Source organism: Tiliqua scincoides, chromosome 3 (genome assembly GCF_035046505.1).
Source record: "Tiliqua scincoides isolate rTilSci1 chromosome 3, rTilSci1.hap2, whole genome shotgun sequence".
Classification (NCBI taxonomy): Eukaryota; Metazoa; Chordata; class Lepidosauria; order Squamata; family Scincidae; genus Tiliqua; species Tiliqua scincoides.
The window spans coordinates 158,675,400-158,696,186 of NC_089823.1; the positions used below are offsets into that span (position 1 = coordinate 158,675,400).

Here is a 20,787-nt window from a genome sequence, read left to right on the forward strand (position 1 = left end):
TCTCTCTGTACAGAAATTCATTCCAATAGCATTAGTTCCTAGATAAAATTCACATATGTAATTATTTCTATTTAGGATAGATATATTTCCAAACTGACAAAATAACCTTCAATTCAATAACCTTCAATGTTGGGCAGCCCAGTCCTAAAGGCAGCACTGCTGCTGGGTGCAGCAGCACCAAAGTGGCTACGGCTGCAGAATGCAATGGGACTTCTCAAGTCTGCGCTGGTTATTGTCCTTCCATCCTGACATGGAGTTCAGGATCTGGTGGAGCAGAGCTCCACCTATCCCACCCCCTTCCCATCCCAGTTCCTCCCCCCCACCCCACCTCTCCCTTGGAGAAGGAAGATAGAAGCTACATGGCTGGTTACAGCAGATCACAAGGGCTGTGTTCAGGAATGGTCTACACGCATAGGCAGTTTTCAAAATTGAGGCTGTTGCTTTATTAATTATTTCATCTATGTTCCTCCCATTAACCCACAAAGTGTTGCATTGATTAATCTGTCCTTTAGCCACTCTGTTGTTCTGCCACGGATATAGAACTAAAGAATGATGACATGCATATTTTTCATTGTTTCAATGCTCATTTACAACTGGAATGGAGATTCTAAAGTTTGTTATTACAAAAATTGAATATTGGATTGATAGTAATCCCAGATTAATTAACCCAAGATACATAAATTCTTTTCTTTCATATGTCTAATTCCAGATCCTTTTTTTAAAAAAAGCAAACCTCCAAACCATGATGTAAGACACGTTCACTGATCATCTGGTTAATGACCCTGGGGAATAATATTGATGTGGTTGAGAAACATTTCCATACACTGGTTGTAAAGTTTATTCATGGAACACACAAACAAAGTTTGTAAAGCTGTATTGAATGGCAAAAGACTCCCAATGAATTCCAACAGGGCACAACAATCTAAGATCATTTCACCAAAAACCTGTTTCTTTGGGGCAAGGGCTGGGTTCTGAGGTGTTCTGAGAATGCTGAGGCAAGGGCTTGGTACTATAGGTGTTTCTCACTTGAGAATCTACAAAAGTCTGTCAGAAGAACTTCAAAAGTTCTTTCTTGATTCTCTTTGCTTTGTTGAGGTGTTGGGCCTTTTCATTTCATTTTCTGACTACTTTTAGCAATTCATGTAAAATAGCCTTATGGAGTTTTCCTTTTTCAGAAATATTAATTTACTTAATTTATCTTAAATTTGATTGCAGTGAGCATCCATAATTAACCTGATTTTTTGGTGATAATCACTCACAATGGAATCAAATCAAAAATCCGGGGATGGATTGGCCGGCACACAGAAAGAAGCTGCGCTCCGCACATTAATTCAGCGCACAGGATATAGTTTGATTCAGGTAGGAGTTCCCTGTCACATGCTTAAGTACTACTTTGTGATTAATGTGGAGGTGAATTGCATAGCTTAGCTAGGATTTTCCCAGTGGCTTTGACAATACCTTTTTCAGTGCATTAATACATACTACAAAAATATATTTTTCAGTCTATACTACAAAAATATAACATTATTCAACTTCCAAGTATTGTGTGACATGCAATGGATTTGCATATCCCTAGATTTTTGTCTGTGGTGCTCCTAATGAAAGTCTTAACATGAGATCAGGGTTGGTAGGTGGCGACGATCAGGTTAGGCTCTGGTCAAGGGCCTACCAGGCCAGGGAGCCCTCCAGGCCAACCCCTGAATCCTCACGTTTGACTAGCAGTGATAGTGTCCACTGTGCCATCAGGGAGATGAAAGAGAGTTATATGAGAGCCTAGTGCAGAGCTTTACCCCAGGGCTCCCAGCTACCTACCACCACCATAGTACAAAATGCAAAACAAATCTATGGCCTCCCTACGTATGCACTTGCAAAGTGTGTGTGTGGATGTGCCAGCAGCATGCACTCCTGCAGCCCAGCTGGGATAGTATGAAGGCAGTATTTGTATGAATCGTCCACTCCACCTGGAGGCTTTACATGCATCTGCTGCAAACTGAGCACTTGCTGCAGGATGAGTAGGGGCACCTGCAACCCCCTTGGGATCATGGTGGCAGCTTTAATAAAATGTTCATTGTGCAGTAGCTGTGATTTTACACAATATCTCTACACATCCATTGGTACTTTTGTCAAGTTACCTATATAGGACAGTTGCACCTAATAAGACACCTCTTAAGACACCTCTTACCTCTTAAGGTAAGAGAACATTTGCTCCCTTACGTCAGGACTTTATTGAGGCTGCATAGGTGCTAGAAAGTTGGATAGGATTGGGCCCAAAGTTAGTTTGGAATTTATTGACAGTAGAAAAGATCCTAATAGCCAAAAAGAAGAGAGAGACAATTGCTCCCTCACTCATTCAGGCACTTAAAAAATTCTGTTTTCTCAGGTCTTCCCCACTTATGTTTGAATCTCATTATAGTTTTTGGGCCCAATCCTACCCAGCTTTCCAATTCCAGTGCAGCCGCAATGCAGCCCCAAGGAAAGGGAACAAACATTCCCTTACCTGGAGGAGGCCTTCATGACTGCCCCCCTACTGCAGGATGCAACCCATGCCATGTTGGCATGGCTGCACCAGTGCTGGAAAATTGGACAAGATTTCATCCTTTGTCTCTCTGTCTCTTGGGATTTTGGTGCTGCTTTTATTGTATATTGTTCTTACGTGCGTATTGAATATTTTTTAATGTTTTGTATTCTAATCAAATTGTTAGCTACCTCAAGTCATCAGAATGAGCTGGCATATACACTTTTTAAATAAATTAAAATCCATAAGTGAATCATTAAGAAAAGTTTGGAGAACAGAAGAAATGTCCAGACTGGTGGAGTACCTATGATTAACAGCCCAATCCTATGCTGAGCAGTGCCACCACTTGCAGTGCTGGTGTTGGGTATTGCAAAAGTGCCATAAGGCATTTACCCAGTGGCAGGAGATACCCACCGCCAGCAGAGAAGCCAGCGCTAGTCTGCACTGGGGCTCAGCACCAGGTGGAGCACCAGGCAACAAGCTTCCCATTGGATGGTGGAAAGTCTTCCTAGGGCAGAGGAGGGCAGGGAAGGCATGTAGGGGACACAACTGGGCAGAGGGACGGAGGATGAATTGGGCCCAGGAGGGGGCAGGAATAACAGCAGAGGTTGCTGCTGAATCCTGTCCCCCCTCCCGAGCTGCAGAGCCTGACACAGATCTCCTCTGTTTTGTACCAGCTCCAGAGTTGGTACAGCTCCAAGTAGCCCCTTTGGGGCTTCAGGATCTCAACATGGGATAAGGGAACTGATGTTCACCAAAATGCACCTAAAGAGGTGATGCAGAAGTATAAAAGTTTTTGGATCATTTGCTTCATTCTGGGAAAGGCAGGATATGAATGAATGAATGAATGTGAATTTTCAGAACAAATCCAATGAAAATAGCAATTTCTATCCGTTTCAGCAGGTAAATTATGAGCAATAATAATAATAATGCCTTTGTACTCTTTCTAGACTTTCTTGAAAATTAGATGATTCCTAAATTGTCTTGGGTTTGTTGACCAAAAAGGGCTTTGTGGGAATCTTCACACTTCTAATCTCATGCTTTGCCACTGGGCCAGAATAAAAGGAAAATACAATGGACTCCACAATAGAAATGAAGTATTGCCTTCATTAGTTAGACTAAATAAATGATGCTACATATCCTATCAAAGAAGATAATAGATTTGCCATTATTAAAGTTTTTAAAGATGTCCTGTTAGAGCCTATTTAGATGTTGCAGTAAATCTTTCATTAGAATCCACAAGTAACCAGAGAGGCTCTTTTGGGTTTCAAAAGCAGTTGAGGTGAAGGCAGGACAAGCCTGATTGCACAAGCAAATGCGTTTTTGTTCTCTTCCCACACAGGAAAACGGCCAAAGAAAATATGGAGGGCCACCACCAGGCTGGGATGGACCAACACCAGAAAGAGGCTGTGAAATTTTCATTGGAAAATTACCCCGAGACCTCTTTGAAGATGAACTTATACCATTATGTGAAAAAGTAATAATTTAATTGTCATCCATTTCTTCTCCTGCATATAACTACTTTAGGAATGGGTTTGTTTGCAAGAAGCATTCTTAAAAAGTAAATCCTTGTTCAGGTGATTATGACTGGACAGTCAGCAACAGACCTGAACCCTGCAGCAGAAATAGGATGGCAAAAAGAAGCAGAGACCAACAATTACAGTCATCTAATATTTGTACCACAGTGATCCATTTCCCCCTCCCTGCTTTTATTGGGTCTATAGTGCAAATTTAGGCTATAGAAATATAACCAGCTATCTTGGACTATGTGCACATAAGCGATTGTGCTGGCTGGCTGGCCTACCTCTGCTGGTAACCGCTGCAGGAGATGACCGACTTCTCTTGGTGCTGATTATTGTCATGTGCATGCACATAGGAATAAGAACTGGAAGCACTACAGAAAAATGAATTCTAGTTTTGAAATAGCAGTAGCATTCAGTAGAGAAGTAAACTGCTAGGAATAATCCAGGTAGGAGTAAACTGCAGACTCACCAATTATCCTAGTGTTAGAGTGTGGAAAAAACCTGTAGTTATTTCAACACCACATCTTTTAATCTTAATTCACCCTGAGCTGAGGATTAGTGGGTTTGTAGAGAACCCAAATAAAGGCAATGGTGAAGGACAGATACCGACAAAGCAATAAATGTCACTCCCTGTCTAATCACTCTATTTGGTTCACACCCATAAGAGACAACTTATTTGAAAATAAATGCTAAAATTTGATTCACATACTACAGTTGATGTTCCTCAAAAACAACTTTGCACTTGAGGATGGACTTAGGTATTCCTACACTGAGAGCATGTTGCAGTGACACAAGTGGTATAAATCCAGGGTTGATCCAATGCCCAGTTGGCTATACAGATGCCTGGATTGTCTAGGGTAAGTTACTATCTTTCAACTTTTTTATAACGGAATTCTTGCAAGGCGACTCTATTGCTCTGGGTTCCTAATGCATATAAATTAAAAAAATCAAAGCAATGGTAAAAACTTGCAGGTGAACATGCCGTCTTTTAAGTACTCGCCCAGGACAGCCAACTTGCAAATAAAGCTCTCGAGGTAGCTTCCTGCTTCTGGAAAAACTAGCTACAATCCACAAAATTTAAGTATGAATAACACAGAAGACTAGCACATACAGAGTCTAAGAGCTATTTCACATATGATATTAAGGGCCCAATCCTACCCAACTTTCCAGTGCTGCACTGGAACTATCCAACTTTACCTTGGAGCTGCACTGTGACTGCATTCGCACTGGGAAGTTAGATAGGATTGGGCCAACCAATGACAGATTGGCGTGAATGTGTCATTTCTGATAATTGTTAAGATGGAGAAATGGGAAGCCATTTTTTATTTTTATTTTTTAAAATTTTTTATTATTTTCCAAAATAATAACAAATATAAACAAACACATAACAAACACAAACTCAATACGCAACACAAAAAAACACACCATTGGAGGGTGCAAGCAATCATATATCAATATATCTAATCAATCAATACATATCTTCTAATCTTGTTCCTCTTCTAGTTTAGCCTCTTAATATCATTTATCTATCATATCATATCCTGTATAATATATCATGTATACAACATATTCATCTAAATGTCCTATCTTATACACCTACAACTTCATTTTCAACCAAGCATAAAATGGTCTCCATTGCTCTATCTGTGTTGGTTTACGCTGTTGATCCAAAATCTCTGTAAGCCTATCCATTTCCGCCACATTCATTATTTTCTCTATTAATTCATCTTTCGTTGGAATTTTAATATCTTTCCAGTTTCTATATAAAATCCTTGCAGCAGTTAATATCATAATAACTAAATACACATCATTTTCTTTATCTATAATATCTAAGATAATATTAAGCAAAAACAATTCTGGTTTTAGCGATATTGTAATCCAACGATCTCTTGTATTGGATTCCTTACCATTTTCCAATATACTTGCATTTTTTTACACATCCACCACATGATAAAACGTCCCTCCTACATATTTACACTTCCAACAATTTTTTGATATGTTCTGATTCATTTTTACCAGTTTTACTGGTGTCATGTATAAAACATAAAACATTTTATATACATTTTCTTTAAAATTTGTTGCTCTAGTAAATTTTATATTATATTTCCAAATCTATTCCCATTGTTCTACTGTAATATTATGACCTATCCATATTTAACTTTTACAATTGAAGGAAGTCTTTCGTTTTTGAGGTGAATTTTAGCCATTTATGTTGACAGAGTAAATACTCCATCCTCACTTAACCATCATGTTTCTTTTTACTATTCACCTTCTCTTTTTGTCTTCTTCTTGTTGCTATTGGTGAATGCCTCCCTGCCCCTCTAGTTTCTTCCTTCTCTGATTCCTCAGTTGTCTCTGAATCATCTGATTTCTTTTCTTCCAGCTCCATTTCTACACTTTCTAGTTCTTTTCTTCTCAGTTCCTCTTCCTCAGTTTCTTCATTTCTTGTCTCACCTTTCATCACTGTACTCAAAAAATTTTCTGCTTTCATTGTTGAATTTATATTATATCTCTGTGACTGGAATTGAAAAAACATACCTTCCGGGAAAAGCCATCTATATGGTATTTGCTTTCCTCTTAAGAATTTTACTAGTTCTTCATATTCTTTTCTCTTTTTTCTCACTCCCCAGGGGACATGTCTCAGAATTTTCACTTTGCTACCCTCCACCATCCATTCCTTTTCGTGTGAGATCTTCAATATTTTATCTCTGTAAAAAGTTCTGATAAATTTCACATGCATTCTCTTGGTAGTTCATGTTTTCTTAGATAAAAAGTGCTCACTCTTCTCGCTGAATCCAGATCCATGAGTATCTCCTCTGTTGGCGTGTCGATCCACTCTGGTATTAAATCACCAATCAGACGTCGTGTATCTTCCCCTTTCTGTTCTGGTACATTTTGTATTCTCACCACTTGAGCTGCACTCTCCATCTGAATTTCCATTAAAGTTGCCTCTCCATCATATTGGTTCTGTTCTATCTCCAGTATTCTAGATTGATCTTTTGTTGTCTTTTCTTCTAATTTTCTAATCTTTTGTGTATTCTCATCTGCTTGGCCTTTAACAGCTTTCAGTTGCACACTGAGATCATTTAGTTGTGTAGTTAAAACATCCAGACTAGCCTGAACCTGCAGAAATTGATTTGTGTGCTGCTGTCCCATCGCCACTAATTTTTCTATATTGTCTTGTATTGTCTGCTTCCAATCTTTCCCTTTTGGTTCCTCTTGTGTTAGTTTTCCCAAGCTTGACTCCAGGGTGGGAGAGCCCCTAACTTTCACTCCTTTTCCTGTCATCCTTTTTCTTCCTTCTTATATATTCTTTCCTGTAAAACTCAAATATCTGTTATCACATATAACACTATCAGTTACCTATATATCACATCACATCATCAAGAAATCAACTGTTCACCCATAAAAACCAACACAAGGAAATTTTAAGTCAAATAAACCTTTGCCTTGCAATATTTTTAATGCCACTAGAAGTCCTCAGCGTGTTGTCCTCCTTACTTCACTTGTCAAGTCCTGTTCTTATCCTTGCAATGTCTTTTTAAATCCACTAGATGTCCCCAATGTTCTATTCTTCTTATTCTATTATTTTGATTCTATTGCTTACGTTTGTTGCTATATCAACCACATTCTTTCCAGGAGATATTGAGAGGAATTGAAAACAATAAACCACTTTTGCAAAACAAAGAAATGCAGATCTCCAGCCCTCTCCACAGGCACTCCAAGATCTCCACAGGAAAACCAAACTGAGCATTCCAAAGCAGAGTTTATATTCCAAAACAATTAATTTGTAATCCAAGGAGTTTTAGATTTGTTAAGTTAGAGTTATACTCTCGTATTTCCATAACAAGCAGGTCTCCTCCAAAACTTCTTCTCACACAAGCAAACAAGTGAATGGAGAAAGCCTCCTCCCTCTTTCCTCTTCCCAGAGGGGGAAAATCTGCCCCTCCTTCTCTTCCCTTGGGCAAAAGCTTAATCAGGTAGTCAATTAAGCAATCAATGCCAGACACACACAGCAGAATAACACTCCCTTAGTTCTTTCCCTGCCTGGGGCCTTCAGCTTAGTTTCAAGATGAATCCTCACCAACACGGCTGGTTTCCCTTGGAGAAAAACAGCCCCTGGCTGGACACTTCCTCTCCGAAACCGTACACCATCTGTAGGATTGAAACTCTCCTGATTACAGATCCTCGGATCTCCTCAGACCCACAGTTTTTTGGGAGGAAATAGCATGCTTTCCCAAGAGCTTTCAAGAGCTCAGAAAAACACAGCCATTCAGTTGCCTCTGGCCCTGCCCCCCCCCCCCCCGAAACAAGCCATTTTTAATCTACCTTAATTACAGCGCTTGGTACTTTTTCATATAGAGTTATAGAAATTTCAAATGCTAATTCAAATACAGGTGCCCCTTCACCAAAGCAGCTGGAGCCAACCACAAATACCTATGATAGTTTCCACTGCTTTATATAAATGTTTTGAATATATTTTACACATTTGGTAACATGCATCTGATGAAGTAGACTTTTGTCTGCTCATCTCTCATATTCCAATAAATTTGTTAGTCTTTAAAGTGCCATGGGAGTCATTGCTGTTTTTCCTTGCAAAAGATTAACATGGCTACTTTCTGTAACTTGCTTATTTTACCTATGAGTGATTTATAAAGTCCCTAAACAGGCCAAGTTGACCTGTTATTTCTGCTAAACCAGTACATTAACTGAGTTTCAGTATAGAATTTACTGGTCTAATGAAGGACAAATATCAATTCTTCTTTTAGGATCTTTCATAAGCCAGGTCCATGTGCTGAGGTGAGAAAGAATGTACAAGCAAAAGCTGTTCCTGAGCCAATATGATTCAGGAACCCCAACCTCCAAAAATACAAATGTTTTTCTGCACTGACAAACACTAGAACCAGGAATATCTTCTCCCCATGACCAGGAATGCTGGATGCCCACCATTCCTAGTCATCTGTCCTCACTTCCCCAGGGTGTGAACTGTATCTACACAAAGAATGTCATATGCTTGGGGGTCAGAGTTGTGCTGATGCAGTCCTGCAGAGGTGGGACTAGCATATTCTCACTTCCGCAGGGTGTGAACTGTATCCACACCAAGAACATCTGTACAGGGCTCAAGTGTTGTGTTTTCCTTATATGAATATTCCTACAAGTCATGACTGTGAATGAGTATATTGAAAGACATGCATGTGGCTGTACATGAACACATATAGATATTTTATGTGGGACAACAAGGCTACAAATATTAGACACCAGAACCACAGAGAGAAGACATACATTCATTTTCTTCTCCTGCCAGTTTTCTGGAATGTTTAAAGAATACCCCCTATGTCCCTTAGCACCTTTCTGGCCACAACACAACCGACACGTTCCCTATAAGGGGTTTGTGCACCACCACCACCCATTATGGCGTGAATCCCTCAGCTTGGCATTGTGACTCATCACAACTCTGCCTCCAGACATTCAGAGATGACTTCATCACACCATCTCTGAAGTCCAGGTTGTCGAGTTCCCCGCTGTGTGGAGCTCAGCAGGAAGGTGTGTGCCACTTGGTTGTGCACCTTAGAAGAAACAGTGAACAATCATCAGAAGTTTGAGACCATTCCAAATAGAAACAGCCAACCCTCTCTTTCTAACAAAATTCCTAGTTGTCATTTCTCCATGCAGGGAAGCAATTACAGACCAGCATTCATTCAAGTAAACAGCACAAAATTGAATTAGTAGTCTCTTCCTGTATCTTGGAAATATCTTGTTCTCTTTATTCTCAATACAAATGGATATATGTTTGTTTTAAATTACAAAGAACTAATCAAAGGGAAGAAATCATATTTGTTTGAGTACACCCTAAGATTTTTGAGTCAAGCGCAAAACCTCAGACAGCAAGTTATCAGAGTTTGTTAATAGAGGTCATTTACCTCACTAACAAGCTCAACAGTGCTCACTCAGCATGGGCTGGACTTCAGCATATGCTGCCTCTGTTTATTTTGACTTTGCACACGGGTCGGGAAGTCTATCTTGAGTAAAACATGCTCCGCTTTACTGTCAAAGTCAAGCTACTCTGGAGTGAGACAGGCACACAAGCAGAATTCCAAGAACAACAGAACTTTGTCCAGGCAGGCTCTGTGCTGCTGACGTTTCCTGTTCAAGCAAGCAGATTGATGGAAATGCATGCTTTGCTTTTACAGATCGGTAAAATCTATGAAATGCGGATGATGATGGACTTCAATGGGAACAACAGGGGATATGCTTTTGTAACATTCTCCAGCAAACAGGAGGCCAAGAATGCAATCAGACAACTGAACAATTATGAAATTAGGTAAGCATAGTTGGTGGCCTTTCAACACCAACCTTTCAACACCAAAGGCTGAAATTAATCAACAAAGTAGCCTGTCTTTGAAAGCCATTCTGGTCCAATGTCTAAAATTACACACAGCACAGCAGGGGTTTATGCTAGAGATTAGTAACTGGAGGCAAACAAATGTAGTTACCAATTAGAAGTTGATGCTTATGACTCCGTTCAAGGATTGATCATCACAGAAAAAAATATGCGAGTGTTTGTGCTACATAAAAATGAATGTTCTTTGTATTAAGTGTTCTGAGTAAAACTTTCTCTGGTTAAATTTTCAGAGGTGGAAATAAGTTGTGTGAACAAGTTCACAAAGCCTGATCTCAACTTATTTTGCAATATAGTTGGTCTGTGGAACTCCTTGCCACAGCATGTGGTGATGGCATCTAGATGCCTTTAAAAGGGGCTTGAACAAATTTCTGGAGGAAAAATCCATCACAGGTTACAAGTCATGATGTGTATGTGCAACCTCCTAATTTTAGAAATGGGCTATGTCAGAATGCCAGATGCAAGGGAGGGCACCAGGATGCAGGTCTCTTGCTGTCTTGTGTTCTCCCTGGGCATTTGGTGGGCCTTTGTGAGATATAGGAAGCTGGACTAGATGGGCCTATGGCCTGATCCAGCAGGGCTGTTCTTATGTTCCTATAGCTGAATTTTATTGCTAATAGTGCAATCCTAGGTGTGTCTACACAGAAGTAAATCCCATTGAGTTCAGTGGGGCTTACTCCCAGGAAAGCGTGTATAAGACTGCAGCCCCTTTACATTTTTAGGGCATGGTTTGCTTACCCTTGGCTGCCTACACTCTTCAAATAGTTTGGCATGACACTAATGGTTCTGTAATCTTGGTTCAGTTTCCCAGAGAATTAAACCTATTTTACCACAAATGGAACTGTTGTTTGTGTGCAGGAACGGTCGACTCCTAGGGGTTTGTGCCAGTGTAGACAACTGCCGTTTATTTGTAGGAGGAATCCCTAAAACCAAGAAGAGGGAAGAAATTTTAGCGGAGATGAGGAAAGTTACAGACGGTGTTGTTGATGTCATCGTGTACCCCAGTGCAGCTGATAAAGCCAAGAATCGTGGATTTGCTTTTGTGGAATATGGAAACCACCGGGCAGCCGCTATGGCAAGAAGAAAATTGCTACCAGGTAATGAGCATGAAACAAATACTGTAATGTAGTGGTACATCCAAAGGAACAGCGGGTGTCCACCAATCCACAACCAAATGGGCTCCTAACAGTGGGAAAAAGAGTTGAGGATGTGTTGCCAACTCATGTGTATGTCTAAAAATAAACAACTTTCATATAAAGCATGGTGCTTTTCTACTCAAAGAGACAAAAACTCAGAGTTGCTCAGGGAACAACTAAATGTAACTTGAGATATTTGCATTTCCAATGTAGCCCCGCCCCACCCTGCAGGGCAAATAGCAGATTTCAGGATGATAATTTTAATCAGAAAAATGACTCTGAAGAGTTAAATTCTCCCTTCCCCCAGCACTGTTGCCCTGATTTAACTTTCCCTTGACCCTGCAATTGCAATTAACTCTCTAAAAAGCATGGGGAATTATGTTCATGGATCTCTCCTATCACGTCTAGTTTGGGCCTCAGTGCAGCATTAACTTGGGCAGCAAGGTAGCTGTTCCTTACACAGCAGCAATTTTCACGCAAGAGTATCAAGACACAGATATATGAAGACACAGATATACTGAATAGCTGTGGAGGGCAAGTTGCTGGCCAATCTAGGGTTGATTTGTTACTCAAAGGAAATGCTTGGTCTCATTTTCCTCCTCTTCCCCCAAAGCAGCACCTAGAATATGGGAGAAGACATTTCTCTCCTCCTTTCTTTACAGTTGGGCATGGTGTCTTGTGGTGGCTTCCCTCCTTTGGCGGTACTGTTGGGAAGAGGAATGATTTATTTATTTTTGTAAGAGCAGAAAAGGATGAGATCTTACACTGTTTACACTCAGATAGATATGAGGGGCAGCAGACAGACCTGGCATTGATGCTGCCTGCGATAAAAATCTCTGGCGTGTGTGGCTGCTCCCAGAGCATCACGTGAAGTCTAGTAGCTTATGGTGTTTCTGTGAGAGAAAGCCAAGCGGGTGCAGGAGGAGGCTAAGACTGGAGTCAGTCTGTTGAGGTTCTGAGATGAAGATTGCGTGGTTGTGAACTGGTGTTGCCTGTCTGAGGGAGAAACGTAAATGTAGACCCTGTTGAAGAGATTTGGAGTCCTCTGTGGGAGCCTGAAGCAATGGAGCAAGTCTGCAGAGGTGACTGCTCGAAAGGTCAGACTAAGCAGCCAAACATAGAAACCGAACTGCCACTTACTCCCAGGAAAGTGTGCATAGCATTGCAGCCTAAAGCTTGATTGGTACATGCAGAAGGAAATTAGGCAGGAGGTGGCAGAGCACCACTTGAGACATGTAGATAACATCTTCTTAATGATCCATTTTGTAAAATAAAACCACTCTTCATGTAGAAAGCTAGTGCAACAGGCTGGGCTAGCATCTTTCTCCCTAATATACTGATTTGTGGGAGAGCATTCAAAATGCTGTCACCTACCAGCAGTGTCAAATGATACAGGCCACTATGTTCAGGTGATTTTTTTTTTCACGGATAGTAGGCCTCCCACCTGGTGCCAGATTTGCACTTCAGATGACCTGGATTGTCTAGGTGCTGTAGAAGCTAAATGAGCCAAAATGTGCAGACACTATTCTGTGTAATCATTCAGTGAGAAAAGTCTGCTCCTGGCTTCCATTTGTGTAGCCTCCACAGCCTTTTCGTCTTGGCTCAACTGGGCACTGCCATCTTGGATTGCATGAAATCAATCCAAGATGGTGTGGTCCAAATCTTGCAATATCTCACCTGATCCAAGGTGGTGGCGTCCAAATCTTGTGAAATCTCATATGATCCAGGATGGTGGTGCCCAAGTCTTATGAGATTTGTGTGCCACTCTTCTGGATCTGTGAGATTGAGCAATCCAAGATGGCAGCATTTGGCAGAGCTGGTAGGAAGGGGCCACTGGGGATATCCCATGGTGCCCTTGTGAGTGTGCACACAGTTTGGGAACCACTGATATACAGTAAATCCCCAAGCAGTCAGTTTGAACATTGAGCCCCTTTCCAGAGTCTGAAAGAACCACTACTTCTATAATCTTTCCCCCTTCCCCTGAGTCTCTGTATTCTCCCCCAATGCCTTGATACAGGCAATAGGTCCTTTGTACAATGTAAGTTCCCTTTAGAAATAAATCTATACAAATAATTTTCTTTCCTCTCCAGTAACCTACTTGTTATATTCTAATGTGTGTATGATTCGAACCCCTTTACAGGAAGGATACAGTTGTGGGGTCATCCCATAGCTGTAGACTGGGCAGAACCAGAAGTTGAGGTTGATGAAGATACAATGTCATCAGTCAAAATCCTCTACGTGCGGAATCTTATGTTATCAACCACCGAAGAGACAATTGAGAAAGAATTCAACAACATCAAACCAGGTAAAAGAGAGAGAAAAACCAGCTTGTTCAGAATTTGTTGGTAAACCTATATATGATACACAAGGATAATAAATATTGCACTAGGAAAAAAGTTATTCAGGCTGAAATATTATGACCTTTTGGAAATGACAGTAAAAGACACAAAGCAGTTAATTTATTTTCCATGGACATTTCTCCAAATGTTAAAAACAAACAACAAAAATCAGAGTTTAGGTGCTTCTATTGGAATGCTAGTCTCTTTCACTTTCTCTCCCTGAAACACACAAAGCTAAAACAGTTTGATGTGTGTGCATATGATAAGAAGTACTGATGTTTTTTCAAAGCAAACATGTAATCCATGTATGTTTTCTGTACAGGGTGATGCACTGAGTAGGAAAAAAACCAGAAGGAATTTTTTTTTAATTGGTCCAGTAATCCATCATGCATGTATTTTTTAAATTATTATTATTATTAACAGTATTTATATACCGCTTTTCAACTAAAAGTTCACAAAGCGGTTTTCAGAGAAAAATCAAATAACTAAATGGCTTCCTGTCCCAAAAGGGCTCACAATCTAAAAAGATGCAAATGAATACCAGCAGACAGCCACTAGACCAGGGGTCGGCAACCTTAAACACTCAAAGAGCCGTTTGGACCCATTTTCCAGAGGGGAAAAAACCTCAGGAGCCACAAAACCCTTTTGACATCTAAAATGAAGATGTTGGCATCCTTCAGTCTCAGAAAACCACGGTGTCACGCTCTGAATGGTGGCTCTGGAACAGAGTGTCCTCTCCAGTGCGCGAAGCCTGGGTAAAGTAGGTATGGAGGATAGGCTGTTACCCATGCAGCAAATCCCCCCTCTCCACGTCGCTGAAATGGTCCAATGGAAAGGCAGAGGCCAATACGGTTGGTTCCAGCGGCGTCGCAGGAGTTGCCAGAACGTGACTGTGTTCAGCCACGAACTGCCTCAGGGACTCCGGCTCCGGATTTTGCCTCGAGGTTGACTCCTGAAGCCTTTTCCATAACTGGATGTAGCCACAAGGCAGTGGAGGTTTGGGATCAGAGTTTTCCTTCTCTCAGATGAGCTGCCTTCCCAGGCTGTCGAGTCCCATCTACCCGGTAAAATGAAGATAATACTGCATATATAGTTTTTTTTCACCTTTATGCTCTTATAGGTCCCATTTTAATAATATAGCCCCCTCTTGTAGCTTTTAGTTAGTTTTGGCATACATTCTTGTCCTGTGTTTTCAGACACCTGGTCCTCTATGGTGTTTTGCCTGATTCCAAGGCCATTCTCTGCCTGGAGAATTAGGCCCACTTTAAGCAAATTGGCTCCCCTTCTTTCCCCCAACAAATGACCCTGGTTCTGCCCTGCAGTCCTGCTGGACCCCACCTCCAGGGTAGCTCACCTGTTCAACCTGCAGAGGTCCTCTCTCCTGCCAGCAGCCTCCCACCACTACAGCAGACCCTGGGTCCTCAGCAGGTCTTGGGCACAGCAGCCACACACCAAACTCCAGTGTCAGAGTATCCAAGTCAAAGTCAGGAAGCCAAGCCAGTCCATCTCCTCTCCTACCTCCAACCAGCACTCCTACAACCCACACCCCCTTCCTCAGGTGCTCCTTATATCTCTGACGGCCCTCTTGCCTTCAAGTGGCTGCAGCTGTGCAGCACACTCTGCTGGATGCCCAGGCCTTACCCTTAAAGGGCCCACTGCTGACACCACATCTACCTCCTCACCAGATCTTCCAGGATTCCCATACATATGGCGGTTATGACACCTGCTTATCTTACATGGATACTAAAGAACTCCCCCCACCTTCCAGAGGCACCCTGCTGGAAGGAAAAAAGGACACAGACTCCAGAGAAGAAGCCAGAGGTGGGGGGGGCAACCACAGGCCAGCTTCTTCCCTACCTGCCTGCCCTCCCTCACTCAGGCTGCAACCCTCTCCACACTATCCTGGGAGTAAGCCCCATTGGCTACAATGGGACTTCTGAGCAGACAAATTGGTTGGAGCTCTCAGGCTGCAGTCCTCTCCACACTTTCCTGGGAGGAAGCCTCACTAACTACTTGTGAGTAGACCTGCATAAGAGGGGGCTGAGGCTGCAGCCCTCCACACCTTCCTGGGAGGAAGCCCCACTGACTACAGCGGGGCTTACTTGTGAGTAGACCTGCACAGGAGGAGACTGAGGATACAGCCCTCCACACCTTCCTGGGAGTAGCCCAGGGACTACATTGGGGCTTACTCTGGAACAGACCTGCACGGGCTCCTACTCACCTGTCCTTGCACTTGGCCTTGAGCAGGCTTCAAGGCTGCCATCCCAGGCACCCTTTCCTGGGAGTAAGCTTCATCCTCTGTAATGGGGCTTACAACTGAGTAGACACGCGTAGGAGCAGGTGCCAAGGCTGCCATCCCAGGCACCCTTTCCTGGGAGTAAGCTTCATCTGATGTAATGGAGCTTACAACTGAGTAGACATGCATAGGAGCAGGCTCCATGGCTGCAATCCCAGGCACCCTTTCCTGGGAGTAAGCTTCATCTGATGTAATGGAGCTTACAACTGAGTAGACATGCATAGGAGCAGGCTCCATGGCTGCAATCCCAGGCACCCTTTCCTGGGAGTAAGCTTCATCCACTGTAATGGGGCTTACTACTGAGTAGACACACAGGATGTCTCCTCTGCTGTGGAGGAAAAGCCTCTCCTCGCACTGAGTGGGGACATGCTCAGGGAAAGGCGGGCTGCAAGGGCTCGAAATGGCTCAGGAGGAGGGCGGCTCAGGATTGGCTTGTGGTCAGCCAGTGAAGGGCCCTGAACCATTCCAACAGAAAAAGCCAGGAGCCTGCTGGATGCTGATTGGCTGAGCCTGCTGGAGAGTTGGGGAAGGGAAAAACAGGGAGCTTAAGCCTGCAGAGCAGGCAAAATTGAAAAGGGAAACCAATGCGGGGCAGGTGGGGGTGAAGGGAGAGGAGGGAAGCAGCCTGCACTCCCAACGCAGGTGCCTGCTCTCACACTCTTTGCCACTTGCACCTGGAGGAGCCGCAGCAGACAGCTGAAAGAGCCACATGCGGTTCTAGAGCCACAGGTTGCCGACCCCTGCACTAGACAGACAGTGCTGGGGTGAGGTGGACCAGTTACTCTCCCCCTGCTAAAAAAAGGAGCACCCACTTGAAAAAGTGCCTCTTACCCAATTAGCAGGGGTTTTTACCCAATTAGCAGGAGTTTGTGATACAAAGATACAAAAATATCTACAAAGGTGTTTTCTTCTGTACATATAGAGTTTGTTTACCCATAAATGGCATATAACAGCTGTTCCCAAGCTGTGAGTCCATGGCCCACCAGTGGATCATGAACCAGTTTTGGATGGTATGCTAAACTGATAAGGCAGATAAGGCTATGTGCATCAAAGGTTAAATAACCTGCTACTGGGGGGGGGGGAGCATTGCTGCCCAGTCACCATTATAGCCAAAGAGGGCTGGTAAAGCCACTTTCTTTTAAGTGGGTCCTGATGCTAAAAGAATTTGGAATCACTAGTACATAAAATATAGTTCCATGTTCCTATTCAGATAAGTTTCAAAACAAACATGAAATATTTTTAAGTGAATTCAGCAATGTGTGGCATCCCAGAACTCAAACAGCAGGCATCATTCTTTTAAGCCTTGCAATGCTTGATTTCCTAGTTAAAAATGGAAAATAAATGGTTCTACAGGCCCATGGACACCAATGGATGCATGAACTTCATACTTGAGCAAAAGGTTTCTCCATTCATTGCAATGTCTGAGACAGTCACCTATAACCATGTCCTTCAAAATGTGAAACTGCTTCTGACTAGAAAAGCACCACCTATACAGAAACTTTGGATGAACACAGAAAGATTTCATGGAGCTCTAACTTGGATATTTTCAATATCTGAGCAAACTCAGATTTACAATGAGGGTGGATTCGCATGTTCACTTGCTACTCTTTTTGAAATGTTGGAAACACGTCTTCTCTGGGGTTGAAAGGGGCAATTTGCAACTGACAAGCAGCAGGTTGTGGGAGGAAGGACAAGCATGTTCCAATCAGCATGGGCCAAGCAGCAGCAGAACTTGTATTCCACTGGTGTGACTGCCATGAAGCCGTCAGCACCAGCCATAAAAGGTGCTCCTGCAGCACACAACCTTGTGTGCTGCTGGAATGCTGGTGGAAGAGCCGGAGCCTTCCTGCCCACATCACTGAACTTCTGGCCACCCACAGGAGGAGGTAAGTCACCAGAATAGACAAGGAGGGTGTCAGGGCAAGATGGAGTGGGGTCAAAACAGACAGGGAAGGGTGAGGAGCGGGAGACATGGGGACAGGGGGTGGACCTGGAGGCAATGGCATGTGCTGAATCCTGAGCTGTCAATCCTTCTTCTGCTTGCCAATCCTCTCCTGCAACTCATCACCCCCATCCTCTAGCCTGGGTGCAAGAACCAGGTTTGTGATAGGCAGAGTCCATTTACACACTCCAGTTGGTTACAGCTGAAATACCTTCTTGCTCATTAAATAGCTTTTGACTTTTACAGTGGCTTTTGTATATATGAACACTAAGAACAGCAAAGTGACAGGCGACGCTCAAGATGAGGCTTGAAACTCAGTGTGCTCTGACCAGGGCAAAGGGTCTTCATGTGTTTTATTTTGCTTCACCAAAATGAGTCACTCAAGAACATTCTTTTAAAAAAAATACATTGGTTGGCAACCTTCAGTCTCAAAAGACTATAGTATAAGCCTACAGCACTTGGTATTCCCAGGCGGTCTCCCATCCAAGAACTAACCAGGTCTGACCCTGCTTAGCTTCCACAATCAGATGAGATCTGGCGTGTTGTTTAGCTGGTGAACCAGAACAAGACATACGAAACCCTTTGTGTGAGAAAAACTACTGGTTGAAATGCATGGGGCAATTCTCACATAATGAGTTTCTTCATTCAGGCACCAACTTGAGGGCCTCCTCTCCCTTTGCTCTTTCAGATTTTTAGCCTTCCTGTATATCTTCCTGTATACCTTCCTGTATATGAATCTGTATCAATGGCATAGCTATAGTGGGGCAGTGCTGTAAGTACTGCTGGCACTTCAGTGCACCATGTAAGCAGCCCCTTACATGAGCCTCCTGCTCACTGTTGGAGCCATTCTGGGCAGCAATGGCAATATGCAGAAGCACTTGAAGGTATATGGGAGGGCCGCATACACAGCGCATTGCGGCGCTTGCAGTACTCGTCCCCAGCTACACCACTGATCTGTTTATGCATCTCATACTGGAGCAACTCACCTCTTTGAGCTTCCTTACCTCTCTATTAGTTGTATTCCACAAAACTGTAAATGGTGCAGTGATCTTGTAGTCGCGTTTCATAAAAGTGCCTGGAAAAGACTGAGGGGAAAAAAGACAATCTCAGGGCTCTGAAAATTTAAGTCAGGTACCGATCCCTTTCAAGCATTCCATAATGACAAATGCCACCAGTACTTTCTCACAAATGCGTAGGTGATAACACGAGACATACTCCAATGTGCCAAAGGGTAATTTTCTAGGAAGGTAAGAACCACCTACAAATTCCATGGTTGTGCTGAGATAGGTGTAAAATTTAGGACAAGCAAGCAAACAACGGAACTCCAATTAGTGTAATTGTGCGTGCTTGGAAGAACTCTAAATTCCTTTTTGTTTGGCAAACCCAGTACTGCTACTGAGTTTCAACTGTTCGAAATAAACTTAATAAAATAATATATAATCAACTAACAGTTGTACTCAGCCATCAAAATGGAGATTAACAAGCATAAAACCTCCATTCCGTTGCACAGAACAGAGAGATCCTCCAGAGACTCATTATAGGCCCACAACTTGGCTATAGAAACTGAATGATAAGGGAGGCAATTATACTCAGCTTCAGGAGTTTATGTACTTAACCAAATATATAGTCAGAGGACTTTTTAAATGTTTTATTTTTCTTGATGAATGTGATTATTCAATATCATACTTTTATTTATTTGGATTTCTAATTTTCCTCCTCCCTTATGGCTCAGCAGTAAATTACAGCTGAGAACACATACAAAATGTGTATGTATTTAAGAGTTTTAAGAATCCAAAATATAACATAAATGTACCCAGAGTTTTAATTTATACCATTTTCTCAGAATGTTACTCTGCTAGTTTATTGCGTGCATTGCCCTGGGACAGAAATTGGGCCAATTAAATTTACTGGTTCTTTCACCTGCTTCCTATTGATCAGTGAAGTAATGCTTTGGGGAGGTGCCAGAAAACCTTCAAACTTTGGACCACCCATTCAGAAAAGAAGAGCTTTTAGAAGCTGAAAGAAAAAGTCTGGAATGTTTGAATCATATGCTTAAAGAATATGTGTAAGATCCACCACCCTCCTTTTTTTTTCATCTGAAGCCTTGGCTCTTTGTAAAAGTGTTACCGATTTGATATATGTGGATATATTTTGCTTTAAGTCAAATCCTTATATTTAAGAATTCCCAGAACAACAAATAATGCACCCATTTAAGTCAAATTATTACACATGTACAGTACTTTTGGAATTCTTTATGTTTGTACTATGATTCCTACCCCGAAGATAAAAAATATGTGCAAAGGACTTAGAGCCCAATCCTATGCATGTCTACTCAGAAGTAAGTCCCATTAGAGTCAATAGGGCTTACTCCCAGGAAAGTATGGATAGGATTGGGCTGTTAATCATATCAAATTTAGTAATAACTGTACAGATACAATACCAACAATAAGCAGCCCAAAAGACAAAAAGAAGCACAGGAATGCAGATCACTAACAGCACAATCCTATTATGCTTGTTTACCCAAAAGTTCCATGTTGTTCAATGGGACTTACTCCCTAGCAAGTGAGTTTAGGATTACAGCCTAAAGACCCAAGCCTATCTGTGCTGGTAGATAGCGAAGTCTGCCAAAGTACTGC

At 42.3% G+C, this 20,787-nt stretch overlaps 1 protein-coding gene across 2 annotated transcripts in view; it reads left to right on the forward strand.

Moving 5' to 3' along the window:
- Positions 1 to 1,260: 1,260 nt before the first annotated feature.
- The window catches only part of A1CF (APOBEC1 complementation factor), a 39,395-nt gene continuing 19,868 nt past the window's right edge, over positions 1,261 to 20,787 (forward strand). For both annotated transcript variants that reach the window (XM_066619366.1, XM_066619367.1), the window contains exons 1-5: positions 1,261 to 1,359; positions 3,858 to 3,992; positions 10,230 to 10,360; positions 11,297 to 11,535; positions 13,715 to 13,879. In XM_066619366.1, coding sequence (XP_066475463.1) covers positions 1,261 to 1,359; positions 3,858 to 3,992; positions 10,230 to 10,360; positions 11,297 to 11,535; positions 13,715 to 13,879 — 769 coding nt within the window. The remainder of the gene's footprint in view (positions 1,360 to 3,857; positions 3,993 to 10,229; positions 10,361 to 11,296; positions 11,536 to 13,714; positions 13,880 to 20,787) is intronic.